The 19659-nt window shown below is 41.7% G+C and overlaps 1 protein-coding gene across 1 annotated transcript; it reads left to right on the plus strand.

The window, feature by feature from the left end:
* Positions 1-9839: 9839 nt before the first annotated feature.
* Positions 9840-17094, plus strand: yipf4 (Yip1 domain family, member 4). Its single transcript, XM_037688049.1, has 6 exons — positions 9840-10085; positions 11851-12004; positions 12806-12977; positions 13908-13985; positions 14075-14188; positions 16742-17094. Exons 1-6 carry the CDS (start codon positions 10028-10030, stop codon positions 16877-16879), a joined length of 714 nt encoding a protein of 237 aa, XP_037543977.1. The 5' UTR covers positions 9840-10027; the 3' UTR covers positions 16880-17094.
* Positions 17095-19659: the final 2565 nt, after the last annotated feature.

Below are 19659 nucleotides of genomic sequence, written 5' to 3' on the forward strand. Positions count from 1 at the left end.
GGCAAGACACTGAACCTGTCTTTGCCTCTGATGTGTGTCCCATCGGTGTATGAATGTGATAAAGCTCTGATTACTAGAATGATTTGTTCAATTATATTTGTATCTAGTAGAGTGCTGTATGAATGGGTAAATGAGGCACATATTGTTGTAAAGAGCTTTGAGTATCTTGATAAGATAGAAAGGTGTTATATAAGTACAGTCCATTTACCATTTAGAGAACAGTAACTTAGATCATCTGGTTGATAAATTTACAAATTCTATACAAACTTTACTTGATAAAACTGCTCAGCTGAAAATGAAAGTAATCAATCAGAGACTGGCTCTTTGGTTCAGTTCCGAGTTACATCTTTTAAATCGGGCATCTAGAAAGCTGGATAGAAAATGGCGCTCCACTAATGTCAGTGGATTTTATTTATCTTGGAGAGATAACCTGCTAACTTATAAAAAAGCTCTCTGTAGAGCTATAACTTTATATTATTCATCTTTAATTGATGAGAATAAAAATAACCCCAGGTTCCTTTTCAGTGCCATAACTAGTCTAATAAAAAATCCTATCTCTGTTGATTCATGAATCCCTACAACTATAAGCAGTGATGACTTCATGGGATTATAAATAAAATTATTTCAATAGGGAGATAATTCAAACCATCCTTCTTACAATCACCTCTGATTCCCTGCCAGATGAGGCAACTTTAAAAATGTCACTCGAACCTGATTTTTGTTTGGACTGGTTTTGTCCTGTTGAACTCTCTGAATTGTCAAAAATAATAGCTTCTTCCAAACCATCCACATGTCTGCTAGATCCCATCCCAACCAAACTGCTTAAAGAGGTATTTCCCCTAATTAATGTCCACATTTTGGATCTACTTAATTTGTCTTTAATGAATGGTGATGTACCACAGCGCTTTAAGGTTGCTGTAAAAAGTGTGTGTGCTGGGTGAGTGGGGTCCTTCATGATGCAGGTGGACCTCTTCCTGCATCTGGAGGTGTAGATGTCTGTGGTGGAGGGGAGACTGACTCCAACATCTTCTGTGCAGCCTTCACCACTCTCTGCAAAGCTTTTCTTTCTGCAGCTGTGCAGCCTCCATGCCACACGTTGATGCTGGAGCACAGGATGCTCTCCACTGCACACCTGTAGAAGGAGGTGAGGACTGAGCTTCACAGACCAGCTCATCTCAGCTGCCTGAGGAAGTAGAGTCTCTGATGAGCTTTCTTCATCAGGCTGGTGGTGTTGCTCCAGCTGAGGTTGTCATTCAGGTGCACCCCCAAGCACTTGGTGCTGGAGACCACTTCCACTGCAGAGCCTCTTATGTTCAGGGGGGTGTAGGTCTGTTTGTTCCTTCTGAAGTTCACGATCATCTCCTTTGCCTTCTTCACATTGATGTGAAGGTTGTTCTTCCTGCACCAGCTCTCCAGGTGTTCCACCTCCTGCCTGTAGCTGGACGCATCATTGTTTGTGATGCATCCAACCACCACTGTATCATCTGCAAACTTTACAATATGACAGCCTGGATGGGTAGTTCACAGAACCTGATATTGGAATTACAGGAACGGCTCTAAATTGGTTTAAATCATATTCATCTGATAGATTCAAATTTGTAATGAATCTTCTTCATACTCTGAAGTTGGCCACAGTATGTGAGGCTGCAGAACCTCACCTTGGACACCATACTGAGCAGCACAGGGGCTCCTCAGGGGACAGTCCTCTTGCCGTTTCTGTTCATCCTCTACACCTCAGGTCTTCAGGTACAACTCACAATCCTGCCATCTGCACAAGTTCTCGATGACTCTGTCATTGTTGGTTGCATCACTGGTGACCAGGAAGCTGAATACAGAGGTGTGGTGGACAGCTTTGTGGAGTTGTGTGGACAGTACCACCTGCAATTTAACGTTGGAAAAACTAAAGAGCTGCAGGTGGACTACAGGAAGAAGACCAGCACCCACAACCCTATCAACATCAAGGGTACTAAGGTGGACACTGTACAAGTACCTGGGGGTCCACCTAGACAATAAACTTGACTGGACAGCTAACACCAACACCCTCTACAAAAAAGGGCAGAGTCGCCTTTTTCTTCTGAGGAGACTCAGGTCCTTTAACGTCTGCAGGATCATGCTGCAGATGTTTTACCACTCGGTGGTCTCTTCAGGACCATGCTGAAGATGCTTTACCACTCGGTGGTCTCCAGCGTCTTCTTCTACACTATAGTGTGCTGGAGCAGCAGGGTGAAGAAAGCTGATGCTAACAGACTTGATAAACTCATCAAGAGAGCTGGTTCAGTTCTGGGAGTGGACCTGCAGTCTCTGACAGAGGTGTCTGAGCAGAGGATGCTGAGGAAACTGCTCCAGATCCTGAACAACACGTCACACCCCCTGCATGACACCCTGGACTTTTACCACAGCACCTTAAGTCGTAGACTGAGACCACCGAGGTGCTCCACAGAACAACACAGGAAGTCCTTCCTCCCTGTGGCTATCAAACTTTTCAACTCCTCCCCCTTTCTGCACATAAGACAATAAAATTAATCCTGTACTACAATAAACACTTTAATGTTTTCACATTAAAACATTAAGATATTTCACACATTAAACATTTCATACATGTCTGCACCTGACTTGTTTAGAACTTAATTGCTGGCATTTTTATATTCTCTGTTATTTATTTTATTTTATTTTTTAATATCTTGTGTGATTCCTTGTGTATGTTTAGTTGTACTGAAACTCTGGCACAACAATTTCTTGCAGAATCAATAAAGTTCTATCTTATCTTGTCTTGTCTTATCTTATCTTATCTTAAGTTAGTCATGCAGTTCCTCAGGGTTCAGTGCTTGGACCAATACGCTTTACCTTATATATGCTTCTTTTAGGTGAAGTTATTAAACAGTGTGGGATAAATTTTCATTGTTATGCTGATGATACACAGTAATATTCGTCCATGAAACCCAATGAATCCAATCAGTTACTTAGACTACAAGCATGTCTTAAAGACATAAATTGGAGAGTTGTGGCGCAAAGGTTAGAGGGGGTGGGCCTGTGGTCAGAGGATCGCTGGTTCAAGCCCCGGTGTCGACAACGTTAACAATGTGGGTGGGGTAAGTGGGGTGCCCGCGACTGCCCCCACCCTCATTCGCCCCACTCTGGGCCCATGAGCAACGCCCTTAACCCCCATCTGCTCCCTAAACAGGTCTCTCTTGAAAATGAGTTCTCGTGGCTCAATGAGACTACCTGGATAAATAAAGGGTAAATGAAAAAACATATAAACCTGGATGACCCTAAACTTTTTGCTTTTGAACACAGACAAGACTGAGGTTTTGGTTTTTGGACCTGAGCATCTTAGGAATAATTTTCAGTCTTTCTCCCTCCTTGGATGGCATTAATCTGTCCTCCAGCTCTAATGTTAAAAATCTTGGTGTTATTTTTGATCAGGACATGTCTTTTATCCCCCACAATAAAAACGTTACTAGAACTGCCTTCTTCCACCTGCGTAATATTGTTAAAATTAGAAACATCTAAAAATGATGCAGAAAAACTGGTTCATGCATTTGTCACGTATAAACTGAACTATTGCAATGGTTTATTATCTGGGTGTCCAAATACTTCTTTAAAACATCTTCAGTTGATCCAAAATGCTGCTGCCAGAGTCTTAACTGGAGTTAGTAGGAGAGATCATTCTCTCCAGTTTTAGTTTCTCTCCACTGGCTCCCTGTCAAACCCCGAATCAAATTCAAAACCTTACTTCTAACCTACAAAGCTCTCAACAACCTAGCTCCATCTTATATTACAGATCTTATTGTTCCATATTTTCCTAACAGAGCACTTTGATCTCAGACTGCAGGTTTACTTGTGGTTCCTAGAGTTTCCAAAAGCAGAATGGGAGGAAGATCTTTCAGTTATCAGGCTCCTCTCTTGTGGAACCAACTTCCAGTTTCTGTCCATGAGGCTGACACATTGTCCAGTTTTAAGACTGGGATTAAGACTTTCCTTTTTGATAAATCCTATAGTTAGGATTGGCTTGTTATGCTGCCTTAAGCTTAGACTACTGGAGAACAAATTAACCTCATTTCTTGAATTGTTACAATTGAATTGTTTGCATTTTAAATAATTTCTATCTTGTTATAAAGTGGAGTTACCCAGGTGAACATACTGAGAGTAAAACAGAACCAGGCTCAACTGTAATTGAAATTTTTTTATTTACAGTGGAAAATAAACTATTTACAAGCAGGTTCAGGGTCTGTGAAGACAGAGGAGGAGGATTATTTCTTGGACGAGGATTTGGTCCAACAACTGAATGTTTGGATTCTTTGACAGGCTTACAGTTCAGGTAGTTTGTATGGCTGTGGGTTTTGCTCCTTCCCGGATGATGAGAAGGCAGACTGCAAGGGCAAGTGGTGGAAGGCGAGTTCAGGCAGCTGAGCACCAGGAAGCACAGGTAAGTATCTCCACAGGATCTTCTCCAGTACTTCGAATTACAGGACAGGATCCGGTACATCCAGACTCTGAAATTGTGGACACAAAACAAGGTAAGTCTTACTAAATCTTTAAGCACAGTACAGGGCTGGAAGCATATGTACCGGCAGGTCGAACAATGCTCCAGAACTGACTGGAGCTCCACTGGAGCCTTAAGTACTCCTGGCATCAATTAAGGAAACTGGCCTCAGCTGCAGCTGCTCATCAGCGCCGCCCCTGCCTTCAGGAACCTGGAGGAAGGAAAATATCAAAACCCTACAGAACCCCCCTCTCAAGAATCGCCTCCTGGCGATCGCTGGCGCTTTTCAGGGTGATCTTTAAAAAAATTGGTGATAAGACTGGGGTCCAGGATGAAGGATCTGGGAATCCAGGACCGTTCTTCCGGTCCATATCCTTCCCAGTCCACTAAGTACTGGAACCCCCTACCCCTGCGTCGTACATCCAGAATACGGCGTACCGAGAATGCAGGATGATTATCGATGAGACGGGGGGGAGGAGGGAGGTTGGCAGGAGGGCACAGAGGGCTCTCTAGGACATGTTTAATTTGTGAAACATGGAAAGTTGGATGGATGCGCATTGAAGCCGGAAGACTCAACCTGACAGCCGACGGATTAATCAGTCTAACAATAGGAAAAGGACCAATGAAGCGAGGGGCCAACTTCTTGGGATAGTCCTTTAAATTAATGTCCCTGGTGGACAACCACACCTTCTGGCCGACTGAGTAGGATGGAGCCTTGGAACGGTGGCGATCTGCCATCCTCTTGGTTGCAGCCACGGTGCGAAGTAACGCTGCTTTGGTTTGACGCCAGATGCACCTACAGCGTCTGAAATGGTGCTGTACTGATGGTACAGCAACCTCAACTTCTTGGCTGGGGAAGAGAGGTGGTGCATAACCCAGGGAGGCCTCAAATGGAGACAACCCGGTAGCAGAAGAGGTATGCGTGTTGTGGGCATACTCTACCCAGACCAGGTGTTGAGACCATGCAGATGGGTTCTCCTGGATGATGCACCGGAGGGTAGCCTCGATCTCCTGGTTGCATCTCTCTGATTGGCTGGTAGACTGGGGATGATAACCAGACGTGAGACTAGACGAGGCACCTAAAGAATTACAAAATGCTTTCCAAACCTGAGAAACGAACTGTGGACCCCTGTCGGATACCACGTCCGCAGGAATGCCATGAATACAAAAAACATGTTGTACCAACAACTGGGCTGTCTCTAAGGCGGAGGGTAGCTTGGTCAGGGGAACGAGATGAACCGCCTTGGAGAACCTGTCGATAATAGTAAGGATGACAGTGTGGCCTGCTGATGGAGGTAACCCGGTGACAAAGTCCAAAGAAATATGAGACCACGGCCGACTAGGAGTAGGGAGGGGCTGAAGCAAGCCTGCGGGTGGTTTATGTCCACTTTTGTTTCTGCTGCAGGTCTGACAGGGGGAGACAAATTCTTTAACATCTTGATTCATAGTGGGCCACCAAAAGTGTATCTTTATTAGAGCCATCATGCGGTTGGTTCCAGGATGGCAAGACAATTTGTTGGTGTGGACCCAATCGAGAACGCGGGCCTTCACCGCTGAGGGTACGAACATCCTGTCCTTGGGGCCGGTCTTGGGATCCGGTTCCGCCTTTTGAGCCTCCAAGACCTCCTCAGTGATAGGCCATGAGAGTGCACCGACCACACAGGACGAAGGGATGATGCTGACCTCCCTCTCACCGTCATCTGATGCTGAGAATTGGTGGGACAAAGCATCTGGTTTGACATTTTTTGAGCCGGGTCTGTAAGTGAGAGAGAAGTTAAAGCGATTGAAAAATATGGACCATCTTGCTTGTCTAGGATTCAGACGTTTAGCATTTTGAATGTAAATCAAGTTTTTGTGATCCGTCCATATGAGAAATGGAACATCGGTGCCCTCTAACCAATGTCGCCATTCTTCTAGAGCCATCTTGACGGCCAGGAGTTCTCTATTTCCCACATCATAGTTCTGTTCAGCCATAGACAAACGTTTAGAAAAAAAAGCACAGGGATGTATTTTATTATCCTCTCTACATCTCTGAGACAGGACAGCTCCCACCCCTGTATCGGAAGCATCCACCTCCAAAATAAACTGTCTCTTGGGGTCAGGGTGGCAGAGAATAGGAGCAGAGGAGAACAGATCCTTGAGTTTGTTGAAGGCTGAATCTGCTTCGGGAGTCCACCTGAAGGTCTGTAGTGTAGAGGTGAGCTGAGTGAGAGGGGCTGCCACCTGACTGTACCCCTTAATGAACCTCCTGTAGAAATTGGCGAATCCCAGGAATCGTTGCAGCTGCTTACGGTTTTCCGGGACGGGCCAATCCACCACTGCATTAACCTTGTTGGGGTCCGTGCGATATTGTCCTCCTTCAAAAATAAAACCAAGAAATGAGACCGTGGAGACGTGGAACTCACACTTTTCAGCCTTCGCATAGAGTTGATTTTCGAAAAGTCTTTGTAAAACTGACCTGACATGATGGGTGTGTTGTACCGGGTCAGTGGAGTAAATGAGAATGTCATCCAAATACACAAAGACAAACTGGTTCAGAAAATCACGGAGAACATCATTAACTAAAGCTTGAAAAACTGCTGGGGCGTTGGTGAGGCCAAATGGCATGACCAGGTATTCAAAATGTCCTAACAGGGTCTTGAAGGCTGTCTTCCACTCGTCTCATTCTTTTATTCTCACGAGATGATAGGCGTTACGAAGGTCCAGTTTTGTGAAAATAGTGGCTGAATGAAGTTGCTAATAGATAGAGTCGATCAGAGGCAGGGGGTACTTGTTCTTAACAGTAATTTGGTTAAGCCCTCTATAATCAATGCAGGGCCTTAACGTCTTATCCTTCTTAGAAACAAAGAAAAATCCCGCTCCTACAGGGGAAGTAGAGGGGCGAATAATACCGGAATTTAATGACTCTTCTATATAATTTTTCATAGTCTCTTTCTCTGGGCCTGAAAGGTTAAACAATCTGCTAGAGGGGAGGGGAGCTCCCGGCAGCAGATCAATGGCACAGTCATACGGTCTGTGAGGAGGCAAAGATAGTGCCTGAGATTTACTAAATACTGCTTTTAAGTCAAGGTATGCGGAAGGAACATTGGACAAATCAGATTCTTCTGGTATCTCCTCTGTCTTTTTACATGAGGAGGAAATGGCTGACCATAAGCAATTATTTAAACAGAAAGAGCTCCATCTTTCAATTCTTTGTCTCCCAGTTAATCACGGGGTTGTGAGTCTTTAACCAAGGGTAACCTTGGCCTCTCGGTCCTCCTGGGCAGCAGGGCCGCCCGAATGCCCGCCAGAACTCCTCCCAGAGCGACGGTCACTCCTCTCAGCATGTCTGCCGAGCTCCTCGTCACTGCGGACAGCCAACTGTAGGTGCTGATGGACGATCCTGTTCTTCTGCTGTCATGAGCCGTGTTTCCTGCTAGTTCCAGGATCTCAGTTTTCAGGCACTTGAGCGCAGCTGGCAGGTAGATGAGAATGCGTCCACAAAACATCCTTTTCAACTCATTTGAGATTGGGGGCTGTAGTTGAGATATTATTTGAGCTTTTGAGATGTTAATCAGCTGCTGTTGTTGTAGAAAACTGCCTTGTTGCCATGGTTACACATCATAACAAATGTCCAAAACTAAAAAAAGTTTCAGTAAAAATCCTTCCAGCTGCACAGCATCTGATACCAGAGGAAACAGTCATCCAAAAAATGTGATTTACATCCAGAAAAAGAGGAATTAAAGTTTCCAAAAGCAAAATCTCAGAATGAAAGTAACAGAGCTGCTCCAACATGCAGCCACCTTGAGCGGCACAATTCTAGAACAAAAGTGGAATGAGCTCTAACAACAAACACTTTACCCTAGAAAAGGGCCAAATAACTGATGGTGAGCTCAGTTTGGCCCACCAATGGGTTCATTTAAATAAAACTAGATTTTAAACTGTAAAACCAGGAGTGGTGGTGCAGAGGTTGGAGAAGATGGGCCTGTAATCGGAAAGTTACAGGTTCAACTCCCCGAACTGACAACATCAAAATGTAGGTGGAAAAGGTAAAACACCCAAAACTGCCTCCACCCTCATTTGCCTCACCCTGTGCCAATGAGCAAGGCCCTTAACCCCCACCAGCTCCCAAAAAACGGGTCTCTCTTGAAAATGAGTTCTCTTGTTCTAGAATTGCGCCGCTCATTGGCTGCATGTTGGAGCAGCTCTGTTACTTTCATTCTGAGATTTTGCTTTTGGAAACTTTAATTCCTCTTTTCTGGATGTAAATCACATTTTTTAAATGGTTGTTTCCTCTGGTATTGGATGCTGTGCAGCTGGAAGGATTTTTACTGAAACTTTTTTAGTTTTGGACATTTGTTATGATGCGTAACCATGGCAACAAGGCAGTTTTCTACAACCAACAGCAGCTGATTAACATCTCAAAAGCTCAACTAATATCTCAACTACAGCCCCAAATTACAAGTGAGTTGAAAAGGATGTTCTGTGGATGCATTCTCATCTACCTGCCAGCTGTGCTCGAGTGTCTGACCACTGAGATCCTGGAACTAACGGGGAACACGGCTCATGACAGCGGAAGAACAGGATCGTCCCTCTGCACCTACAGTTGGCTGTCCACAGCGACGAGGAGCTCGGCAGACTGCTGGGAGGAGTGGCCATCACTCTGGGAGGAGTTCTGCCAGCATTTGGGTGGTCCTACAGCCCGAGGGAACCGAGAGGCCAGCGGAGTCTGGATGGACGAATCAGACGGCATCTGCAGCCATTTTCTTAGGATCCACTGTGGGATGGACCTTTACAGGAGATCCTTCCTGTTTACAACCATCAGCATCTATAACATCTTTTAATGAAATGAGGATAACGAGTTACAACAACAAATAATTTCCCTCTGGGATTAATAAAGTATTTTTGAATTTGAATTGAATTGACTCAATGAAACCAACTGTATAAATGATGCGTACATTTAAAAATTAAATTAAATTAAAAACAAGCTTACCCATTGACTTTAATTGCTGGATGCCCGGCCCCTAACTGTGTCCCCTGAGCAATTTAGTTGAATGGACATGCCTCAGAGAGAACACTTTTTTTTTTTCCAGAAAACCCACCAGCAGTTTTACAGTTTAAAATCAGATATTGGTCTGTAATTATTATGTTGCTACAATAAGCAAAAGCGTTTTGTCAATATTCAGGACCGTCTTATTTAATTCCTTTCAGTGAGACAAATTCGTTGTTTGAGTGTTTATTTTTTTTTTTTGATAAAGCATACTTTTCATTTATTTATTTTTTGTGGGCGTTTTTAATCCGGTGTATCTCGTGTCCGAGCCTTACGACTAGTCCTTGAACGCCTCGTGAGACGTGTCTGTTTCCCTACTTCCTTCGTATTTCCGGTTTATTATTTCCCACCTCAGTGTAGATCCCGAACGAAAATAAAATGCGATAGATAAACTTTACAGCTGAGCTGTGGTCAATGACAGCTTCATTACTGAGTCTAGGCGTACTTTACCCACCGCTCTTTTAAATGTCAGTGCTTTGGATTCGAGGGGTGTAGCAGGAACGGAAAAAACAACCATGCAGTTTTCACCGACAAACGGAGATTTCACATTCGTCTCCTCTTCGGAAGCTGAAGGTATGCTAACGCTAGCAGGCCTTAAAAACTGACACGGATCGGGTAATATTTCCAGTCGGTTTTATCCTAGGATGTTTACGTTTTAGTTTTTAATAAGTTCAGAAAATAAACATATTCAGGGTCTCTTTGTTAATGTTTAACAGCGTTATAATGGATAAATAAAATGGAAGTGTTTGTAAATGCGTTGTGGGAAAAACAAAACGGTAACAAGAACCAAAGCGAATTAGCGAATAAACTGGGACTTTATTTATTCCTTTTTATTGTTTATATTACGAGATCTATTTAAAAAAAATTAATAAGCTGTTTTGTTTTATTTTCTCTGAAATTTAAACTGTTTTGTCGCCAATTGTTCACAGTATACAAATACGCCTGGATTTACTTCTCAGCAATAACATTAAACACCTAAACATGCCTAATATACTTATATAAATATATCTATGAAGTAATGTAAATTGAATAGAGTGAACACGGCAATTTATGTCCATTATAATTTACTATATTTCAACATGAATTAATTTTAAATGAATTAATTTTAAAGAATGTGAAAATACTAGGGGTGCACGATAAATCAGCTGCGATTTCCTTAATTTTGGGAAAATGGAAATCGGCCGATACTTGCACGAGAAACCATCCATCCATCATCTTTACCCGCTTCTTCCTTTTTGGGTCACAGGGGTCACTGGTGCCCATGTCCAGCAATCACTGTGCGAGGGGCGGGGGACACCCTGGACGGGTCGCAAGTCCATCACAGGGACACATAGAGACAAACGAGACAAACATTCACTCTCTCACTCACACCTAGGGACAATTTAGAGTTACCAATCAGCCTAACATGCATGTTTTTGGTCTGTGGGAGGAAACTGGAGAAAACCCACACATGCACGGAGAGAACATGCAAAGTCCACACAGAAAGGTCCCTGGACCAGGATTTGAACCAGGGACCTTCTCGCTGAGAGGCAGCAGCTGTACCAGTTGCACCACCGTGCTGCATGAGAAACCGATTATACCCATTTTTTTTTAGTTTTAACAATTGTCTGAACTTCGTTTATATTTCAGAGCACTACCTCATGGCCAGTTAAAACCAGTTTGTATTGTTTTTAGGATATTGTTCAAGGGTATGTTTTTTCAGTAAAATAATAAAATAATATTGGAAAATTGAAGGTGCATTGTGACCTTCTAACACCTGACATTGTTGCTTGTTAAATAAAATCGGTATCGGACAAAATCTGATTCGGCAGGTCAGACTGTTTACAAATCAGCGATCGGCCAGAAAACTGCAATCGGTGCACCCCTAGAAAATACCATGTGCATGGCATAAAAAAAACATACAAACAATATTGTTTACTTTTTTGTACTTAGCAGGGGCATTTTGTACTGATGTACTTAACATATAATCTCCTGCTGTTATAAAAATTATTGGAATCACATACACGACTATAAAAAACCCTCTTTAGTCACAAAATGTATTGTGGCAATGAAAATGCTTCATATTGCCCTGTGGATTATATATTTTAGTTCTATTCAAAGATTGAAGATGCCAGATTTGAGTGGTATATAAAATGTCAGTGTGATCTAGTGTATACCCAGTTGGTATTTGCCTCTGTGCACATTATTGCTTTTTCCAGTCATTTATTAGCTTTGTTAGTCTTCACAAAGAAGGACAATTACTCGTGAAAATGTCCTGTTTTGTTAATATATTATGCTGCTGTGTGTTTGTGTGTTTAAAAAAAAAGCCCACCGTCTGAAAGCATCGTTCTGTCCACAGAACTGAGCGGCACCATCAGCACGCCCGACGTTAAGCTGAACATGGGCAGTGATGGCGGTAAAGATCCGTACGCTACCACCTTCCTGAGGCAACGGGGCTACGGTTGGCTGCTGGAGGTGGAGGAAGAGGAAAACGAAGAAAGTAAACCTCTTCTGTAAGGATGAGGTTTATCTAATCTGTTCACTTTCTTTAAATCCATTGGGGAAAAGTAAAACCGAGTCACATTCTGTTGGTTTCTGATGATGTCTTGTGAAAAGTTGCGAGCGGAGAACTTGATAGGGCAGGCGTGAAACTGTCAGGCTGGATGGTAACTGTAAAACTGATTCTAAAAAGAAATGGTGTATGGTTTTATTTTTATGTTTGCACCTCACAAACTGTTCTGACCAACTCTTATCATTATCAGAGCTGTTGGAGACACTGGGTTGGATGGTGTGATATTCCTGTACGTCCATAAATTATGTTGTGGCAAACAGCGTTACTGGCGTCATAGAAAGGCTTGTGATGTTATTTTATTGCTGTGCATAATTTAGAGCATTTTAAAGCTTTATAATATATTTTAACCTCTCTTTCTTAGATTAAAGATTCAAACAAAACTATCATTATTTATATTGTTGCATCACAGAGCAAAGTGATTTAAAGAACACATAAATGAGGCTTAAGCAAAATATTCACAGCATTACTGTAATGTTAAAGTTGCTCGCTCTATCCAAAAGTTGCAGTTTATACTTTAAAATGCACAACTTAATCCAACAGGATTAAATTAGAAGCAATAATCACAGGACTATCATTGCTATTTACAAACATAAAAGCAGTAGCAGAGACTTCTCGCACTTCTGGGGACATCTAAGGGACACATCTGTCCCAAGTGTGTGTGTGTGCGTGTGTGCGTGCGTGCGCGCGCGTGTGCGTGCGTGCAGAGCCTCAGTGATTCTGTCGTCGTCTGTTGTGTGAGCAGGGAAGAGCTGGACATCGACCTGAAGGACATTTATTATAAGATCCGCTGCGTGCTGATGCCCATGCCATCCCTGGGTTACAACCGGCAGGTAGTAAGAGACAATCCAGACTTCTGGGGTCCTCTGGCTGTGGTGCTCCTTTTCTCCATGATTTCAATCTACGGACAGTTCAGGGTAAGTGGACCACAGTCAGCACAGCTGGGCACATCTGTATTCAGCTTTTTTCTACAATGTTGTTTGTTAGCTTGGCTTAGCTGGTCAGCACTTTGCCGTCATCCTAACTATGGTATTATTTCTGAACACGCTTAGACATTTAATTTTTTTAGAAATATTTAATAAATAAAACATTAACTTTTCAAAATTATAATTGCATGAACTATTTAAATGTGTGGACAGTAGTCCCTCGCTACTTCGTGGTTCGTTTATCGCAGACTCGCTCTGTCGTGGTTTTTCAAAATAAGAGTGGACATGACACACAATTGGCTGATTGATGGATGAGCTGCACGATCAGCATGGATGTTTTATTTAAAATAAATTATTTTAAATTATTTAGCACCTGCTGCACCTGTGTGCAGCCCAGAGCTGCAGGATAAACTTCCTGCTGCAGCTGATCAGCTGTTCTCCAAGCAGAGTGTAGAAGTGGGCGTGGCCAAGAGTGCTTGCAGGTGGCTGAGATCAGATGAGGTAGAGAGAGGGAAAGAATATTACAAGAGTGTGGGAATGGCTTAAAATGCCATATATATATATAAAAATACACTACTACTTACTACTATTCCTTTTTCATGGTTTTTCACTTATTGTGGGTCTTCAGGGTACGGATCGGATCCCCTGCGATAAACGAAGGACTACTGTACATCTGCAGCTGCTAAAATTTAAACTTGCTCACCCATAAAAACCAGTTCTCATGGTTTGTTCCAAGAATGAGCTGTAATGCTGTCTTTGTTTGGTAGAAACAAGCTACTTTCTTTGTAGAATCCATTTTAACTTATTTTGTAAATCATGAGTACAGTATTTATATTCATTAACAATTTTGACAGTTCAGAAAACAGCTGGGAATACTCTGGAGTCCTTAGACGTCTTGTCTGTTATTAAATGTGTTCGCAGGTTGTGTCTTGGATCATCACCATCTGGATCTTTGGCTCTCTAACCATCTTCTTGCTGGCTCGTGTTCTTGGGGGTGAAGTAAGTGCTGCTGACAGTCCTGCATGGTCTCTAACTTTTAGTGGTTCCACATCCAAACTGCGTGTGAGTCATCTTGTTCTTCTGTGCAGGTTTCTTACGGCCAGGTTCTCGGAGTGATTGGATATTCTCTTCTTCCTCTCATCGTCATCGCTCCTCTGCTCGTAGTGATCAGAGGGCTTGAGGTGGTTTCCACACTAGTCAAAGTGAGTCAGAGGGCACTTTTATATTTCTGTCTACTTTTAAGTACTTTGATTGGATTCAAAATGTAACTTGGAAGAAGATGTGCTGGAACTCTGATCACGGATTTAACATGAATTCATCTTTTAAATAGTATTATTCGTTTTTCTCCTGTTAATACCAAGTATGATTATGAGTGTACTCTTAAAAACTGTCTTAATTAAGCTTAATATTTTTCACATTTTCCATTTCATGTGGATGATGGAGTCAGCATAACTACTTCAAAATTGATAAATAATATTTAAATCACCTTTAGAGCAATTTGATAAATAATAAAAATAACAAAAATAACTGTCATCCTTTAAATAGCTTCACTATTTATATTCATGTTTGTTACATTATAAAAGGTAACTCATATAATTTAATAACGATGGACCACCGGCCTCGAAGATGGATGGATGGATGGATGGATGGATGCTTTCTTTCTTTCTGAATGAATCCATCCATCGCAGGGGGACATTCAAGGCATCCAGTAGCATGTTCTAATCATACAGAAAACAACACATGAAATAATCTAAAAAGAAGTAGCATAGCAAGAGGCACATGGAGGTTCTGTTCAGGTGCAGCGCTTGCAGCAAAATTAGCTTCTTTTTTTTAAGGTGGGAAAAAAGCTCCAGAAACACAACCTTTGTCTCACTTTGTATTCATCAAATGGTTTACTTTCAGTAACCCATGTATTTTGATAAATAAATAAATAGTGCCACAGTTGAGAAAAACTTAAATGCTCAATTGTTACCTTGAACTAAGTTTTTATTAATTGTTTTTTTTTTATAATTAATAGTCTCTAAATTAGTTAGTTTTAGTAAATCTCACTGTTTTCATACCTGCTTTGAGAAACAATGTTAAGAACCAGAGTAAAGATGTGTGGACTGAAGTTCTCTGTCGTTGTGACAGATTTCTGTCATTTTGAACGATTTCCATCATCTGTAAAAATGATGAGGGTAAAAAGTCCTGTGTTCTGTTGTTAAAACAATCCAGTCTGATACTGACACTGCTGTCAACCAGTAAAGAGAACCAGAGCCACCGTTGACCCAATCAGAGCAGGGCGGGTCCTGGTGTCTGCTTCACAGTGAGCCCAGGTGTGAGCAGAGAGAACCTGCAGGTGAAAGCTCACCTGCAGCAAGTCCAGGAGGACACCTCACTACACTAACAGGACCGCCCACCCCTTCATGAGGAGGATGATGATGATGTAATAATTTATTAAACGTTCGCGAATATTATAATATTATATTTACAGCAAATATGTGTGTTTCCATTTAACTTGAAATTTGCCCCAAACTATCAAAGTTCTCTCTGAGTCAGTTTCAGGTGTTTGTAGTTTACCATCAATATCTAAATAAATTCATTTCTACACGGTGTTTTAACAATTACAAGGTGTTCTGGCTGAGTGGATGAGCTAAACTTGATTATATTTAGAAACATACTGAGAGGTAATTGTACTGTGATAAATGTAATGGGTCAACTATGACAAAAAGTATAAAGTAACTACATGAACTGAAATCCTGTAAATAATGAATGAAATAATAATTTCAAGAGAGAAATCTTGTCAGTCTGACAAATTTAACAATTTTTTAAAGTTAATTTATTGTCTGCAAAGGACTTACCGTGCTATAATGTATTAAAATATATCTGACTACCCCTCAGTTGAAAACACTGAAACTACATCAAAGTAAACTACAGAGAAGTTGTTAAAACCCAAAGCAAATTGAACTGTTCCTTAAACTGCAGGAGTTGCTTCAGTGGTGTGATTAGTCATCGTCCTCCTGAAATTCCCTCCCAGTCTCAAATTTCTGAAAGGCTCACGTTTCTCTTAAGATTGTCTCCATATTTTGCTCCATCAATCTTCCCTCGACTCGAACCAGTTTCCCAGTCCCTAAGCATCTCCACAACATGATTCTGCCACCACCATGCTTCACTGCAAAAATAATCTTGTTTTTAAGTAATTTTTTTAACAATGAGATTTTTTTTTTCCTCTGATAACCCCCTAATTTCCCCCCGACTTATTATTGTTGTTCCTTCATAAAGTCCAGCTGTGTGCAGCTTATAGTGGTCCAATGGACACACCCTCTCCTCTCTGCAGAAGAGTTTCTCACATTAATGTCGTTGTTCAGAAGCTTTGCTCACAGGTTTGCTGTGGTGGAATAATTTATGTTTGAAGATTATTAAAACGGTTTATCCCCATTTAACGCATCATCTATAGCATTCTGTATATGTTCATTAATGATCAAATTTAAAAAATCAATTTAACTTGCAGGTTTGAAGAACTCCAATTGTGTGAATATTTTTGACTTGATGTGAAATATTACTGACAGCCAGGAGTGGTGAAATTATGATTGGAAAACAAAGAGCTGAAATAGTTTTTGTTGATTTCTTACAGTTTTATGTTTAAAAACTTGTTTTTAGAATGAAATGAGTTCAATATAACATTTTGTTCATGTGTCCAAATGTTTTTTTTAATTCTTATGAAAGTGTCTTGAACTCTGTTGAATCCGTGATGTGACCCTGTTCTCTCCTTCCAGCTCTTTGGAGTGTTCTGGGCGGCGTACAGCGCTGCTTCACTACTCGTCGGAGATGAATTTAAAACAAAGAAGCCCCTTCTCATATACCCCATCTTCCTTTTGTACATCTACTTCCTGTCCCTATATACTGGTGTGTGACTGGATCAGAGAGGACTGTGGACCTTCTTACGGACAGTGACTTTGGTGCATGGAGGGAAAAGTCGTATAATACTATAAAATTTGTTTTTAACAAAGCTGTTCATTTCCTTTTCTAAACGCTGTTCAGTTTTGGACAGTGGGGTTGTGGAGAATACAGAATATTGTAAATAGTTTTGTTCTTCCTGTCTTTGGTCAATAAAATGCGTATGATTTTACAGCTTGGACCTTGTTTTCAGATGTCTCGATCACTGGGACCATTCTGTTCCCATATTTCTGCATTCGTTTCTAGTTTTTGAACCTGAACATAATTGTGGGGTTGTCTCATTTTTAATCCAATTTGCCAAATATTTGTGTGCATACAAAATGTTTATGATGGAGCAGAACTAGCCTGCACCACTGTACGTTTCCTCACTGTTACACGCTGTAATGTTGCACAACAATTGTCCAATAATGTTTTCCAGCTTTCACACTTATTATTTCTGATGTTCTGTAGAGCCCCTGAAGTGTCTTTTTTTTGTTGTGTGCACATTTTGATTATGTTTGTGTCTAAATTTATATTTATATTTGCAAAAGTGCCCACACTAAATAACAACGTCCTCAAGATAAATGTCTTGTCGCTTCAGGGGTTCCACAGTTTATCAGAAGCAGAATCAGGTTGATGGTCATGCTGGATGTGGTGCCTTGTTTTCTCCACCTTGAGCTCTGTCTGATGAATAATTAAAGTAAAGTAGCAGAATTATTTGTCAGGTCAAATATTTTTCATTAATTCATACACCTTTAACTCAACTTGTTACATTCTGACAATAAAAATAAACTATGAAAACATTTGTAAGTACATTATCATTAAGGGCAAACGCATGTCTTTTTTCATAATGCCTGTTAAGCAGGCCAAAAATACATCGACAAGAAACACGTTGAAGCACCCTAATGAGTTCAAGATGAGACCATCTCTAACGAGATGTTGGAAATAAAATGAAACTTTGTCATTTCATGCACTGTAGTAGCCCCTTTAACAACAACACTTTAAAAACTTTGGGTTGAAACGTATTTTACCACTACGATTCAAGAACAGATTGCACTGTGGCTGAATGGTGATTTATGAACGACCAGTTGTCATCTTTGCAGCCATATTGTGGAGCTGTTTTGTGAAAGAGGTTAATTATTACAGGCAGCACGGTGGTGCAGTTGGTAGAGCTGCTGCCTCTCTGTGAGCAGGTCATCCTGATTCAAATCCTGGGCCGGGGGCCCCTCTGGGTGGAGTTTGCATGTTCTTTAACAATTATTTAACCGGTTTGATTCTAGAATTCTAGCTCTGTTACATTCGTTTTGAAATTTTGTTTTTGGAAACTTTTAATTCCTCGTTTTCTGGATGTAAATCACTTTTTGGATGATTACTTCCTCTGGTATTGGATGCTGTGCAGCTGGAAAGATTTTTTACTGAAACTTTTATTTTTGGACATTTATGATGCGTTTTTTTGTTGTTTTTTTACAACGAAGATGCTGATTAACACCTCAAAGCTCAAATAATAGCTCAGCTACAGCCCTAAATGTGTTGAAAAGGAGGTGCCATAGATGCATTCCCATCTTCTTGCCAGCTGTGCTCTAGTGCTTGACCACTGAGATCATGAAACTAGCAGGAAACACGACTCGTGACAGCAGAAGGACAGGATCGTCTCCCGGCACCTGCAGCCGGCTGTCTGCAGCGATGAGGTGCTCAGCAGACTGCTGGGAGAAGTGGCCATCGCTCTGGGAGGAGTTCTGCCAGCATTCGGGCGGTCCTGCAGCCTGGAGGAACCGAGAGGCCAGCTGAGTCTGGGTGGACAGATTGGTCAGCATCTGCGGCCAGTTTCTTCAGACTCACTGTGGGACGGACCTTTACAAGAGATCCTTCCTGCCTACAGCCATCAGCATCTATAACATCTCAATGAAATGAGGATAATGAGTTACAACAAGATTTAATTTCCCTTTGGGATTAATAAAGTATTTTTGAATTGAATTTGAATTGAATTGAATTGTTCTCTTCATGCATGCATGGGTTTTCTCCAGGTACTTCCGTTTCCTCCCACAGATCAAAAACATGCATGTTAGACTGATTGGTAACTCGTCTCCATGTGTCCCTGTGATGGACTGGAGACCTGTCCAGGGTGTCCCCCGCCTCTTGCACAGTGATGGCTGGACATGGGCACCAGTGACCCCCACAACCCAAAAAGGAAGAAGTGGGTAAAGATGATGAGTGGATGGATAATTATTACAATCTGAGATGGTGTGTAGTACTTTGGGCACACTGAAGGTTTTGTTTTGTAGGATGTGGCTTGTTTCTGGATACAAATGGAAATAGTTTTACAGCCATATTTATCTCTCAGCTGTTGCAAATGGCTCTTGAGATTCAGCAAATTGGCACAGGGTCGAAGTTGATTTTCAAGCTGGTCCCACACATTACAATAAGTATATATCAGAGGACCTGGCTGTCCACAGGAGGACCACAACATGAAGCAGGCAGTCCACAAAAACATGGCTGTCTTGTTAAAAGGCTGTAGGCTGATATATTGGGATGGGTAAGACATAGATTTACAATGTCACTGATGTAGTGATGTGATTCCAGGATCCCTTGAATCTATCAGAAGTGACCTGAAGTCAGATTTTGTTTCTGCACACCATAGTACCTGGGGCTACACCAATCTGTTTCTCCACAACATTGTCAGGATTTGTCTCGAGCGACCATCTGAACACACTGGTCATTCAAGGTAGTGTAGAACTGTTGCTAAACACGATACAGCTTG

Source organism: Nematolebias whitei, chromosome 1, assembly GCF_014905685.2.
Source record: "Nematolebias whitei isolate Nwh7 chromosome 1, NemWhi1, whole genome shotgun sequence".
NCBI lineage: Eukaryota > Metazoa > Chordata > Actinopteri > Cyprinodontiformes > Rivulidae > Nematolebias > Nematolebias whitei.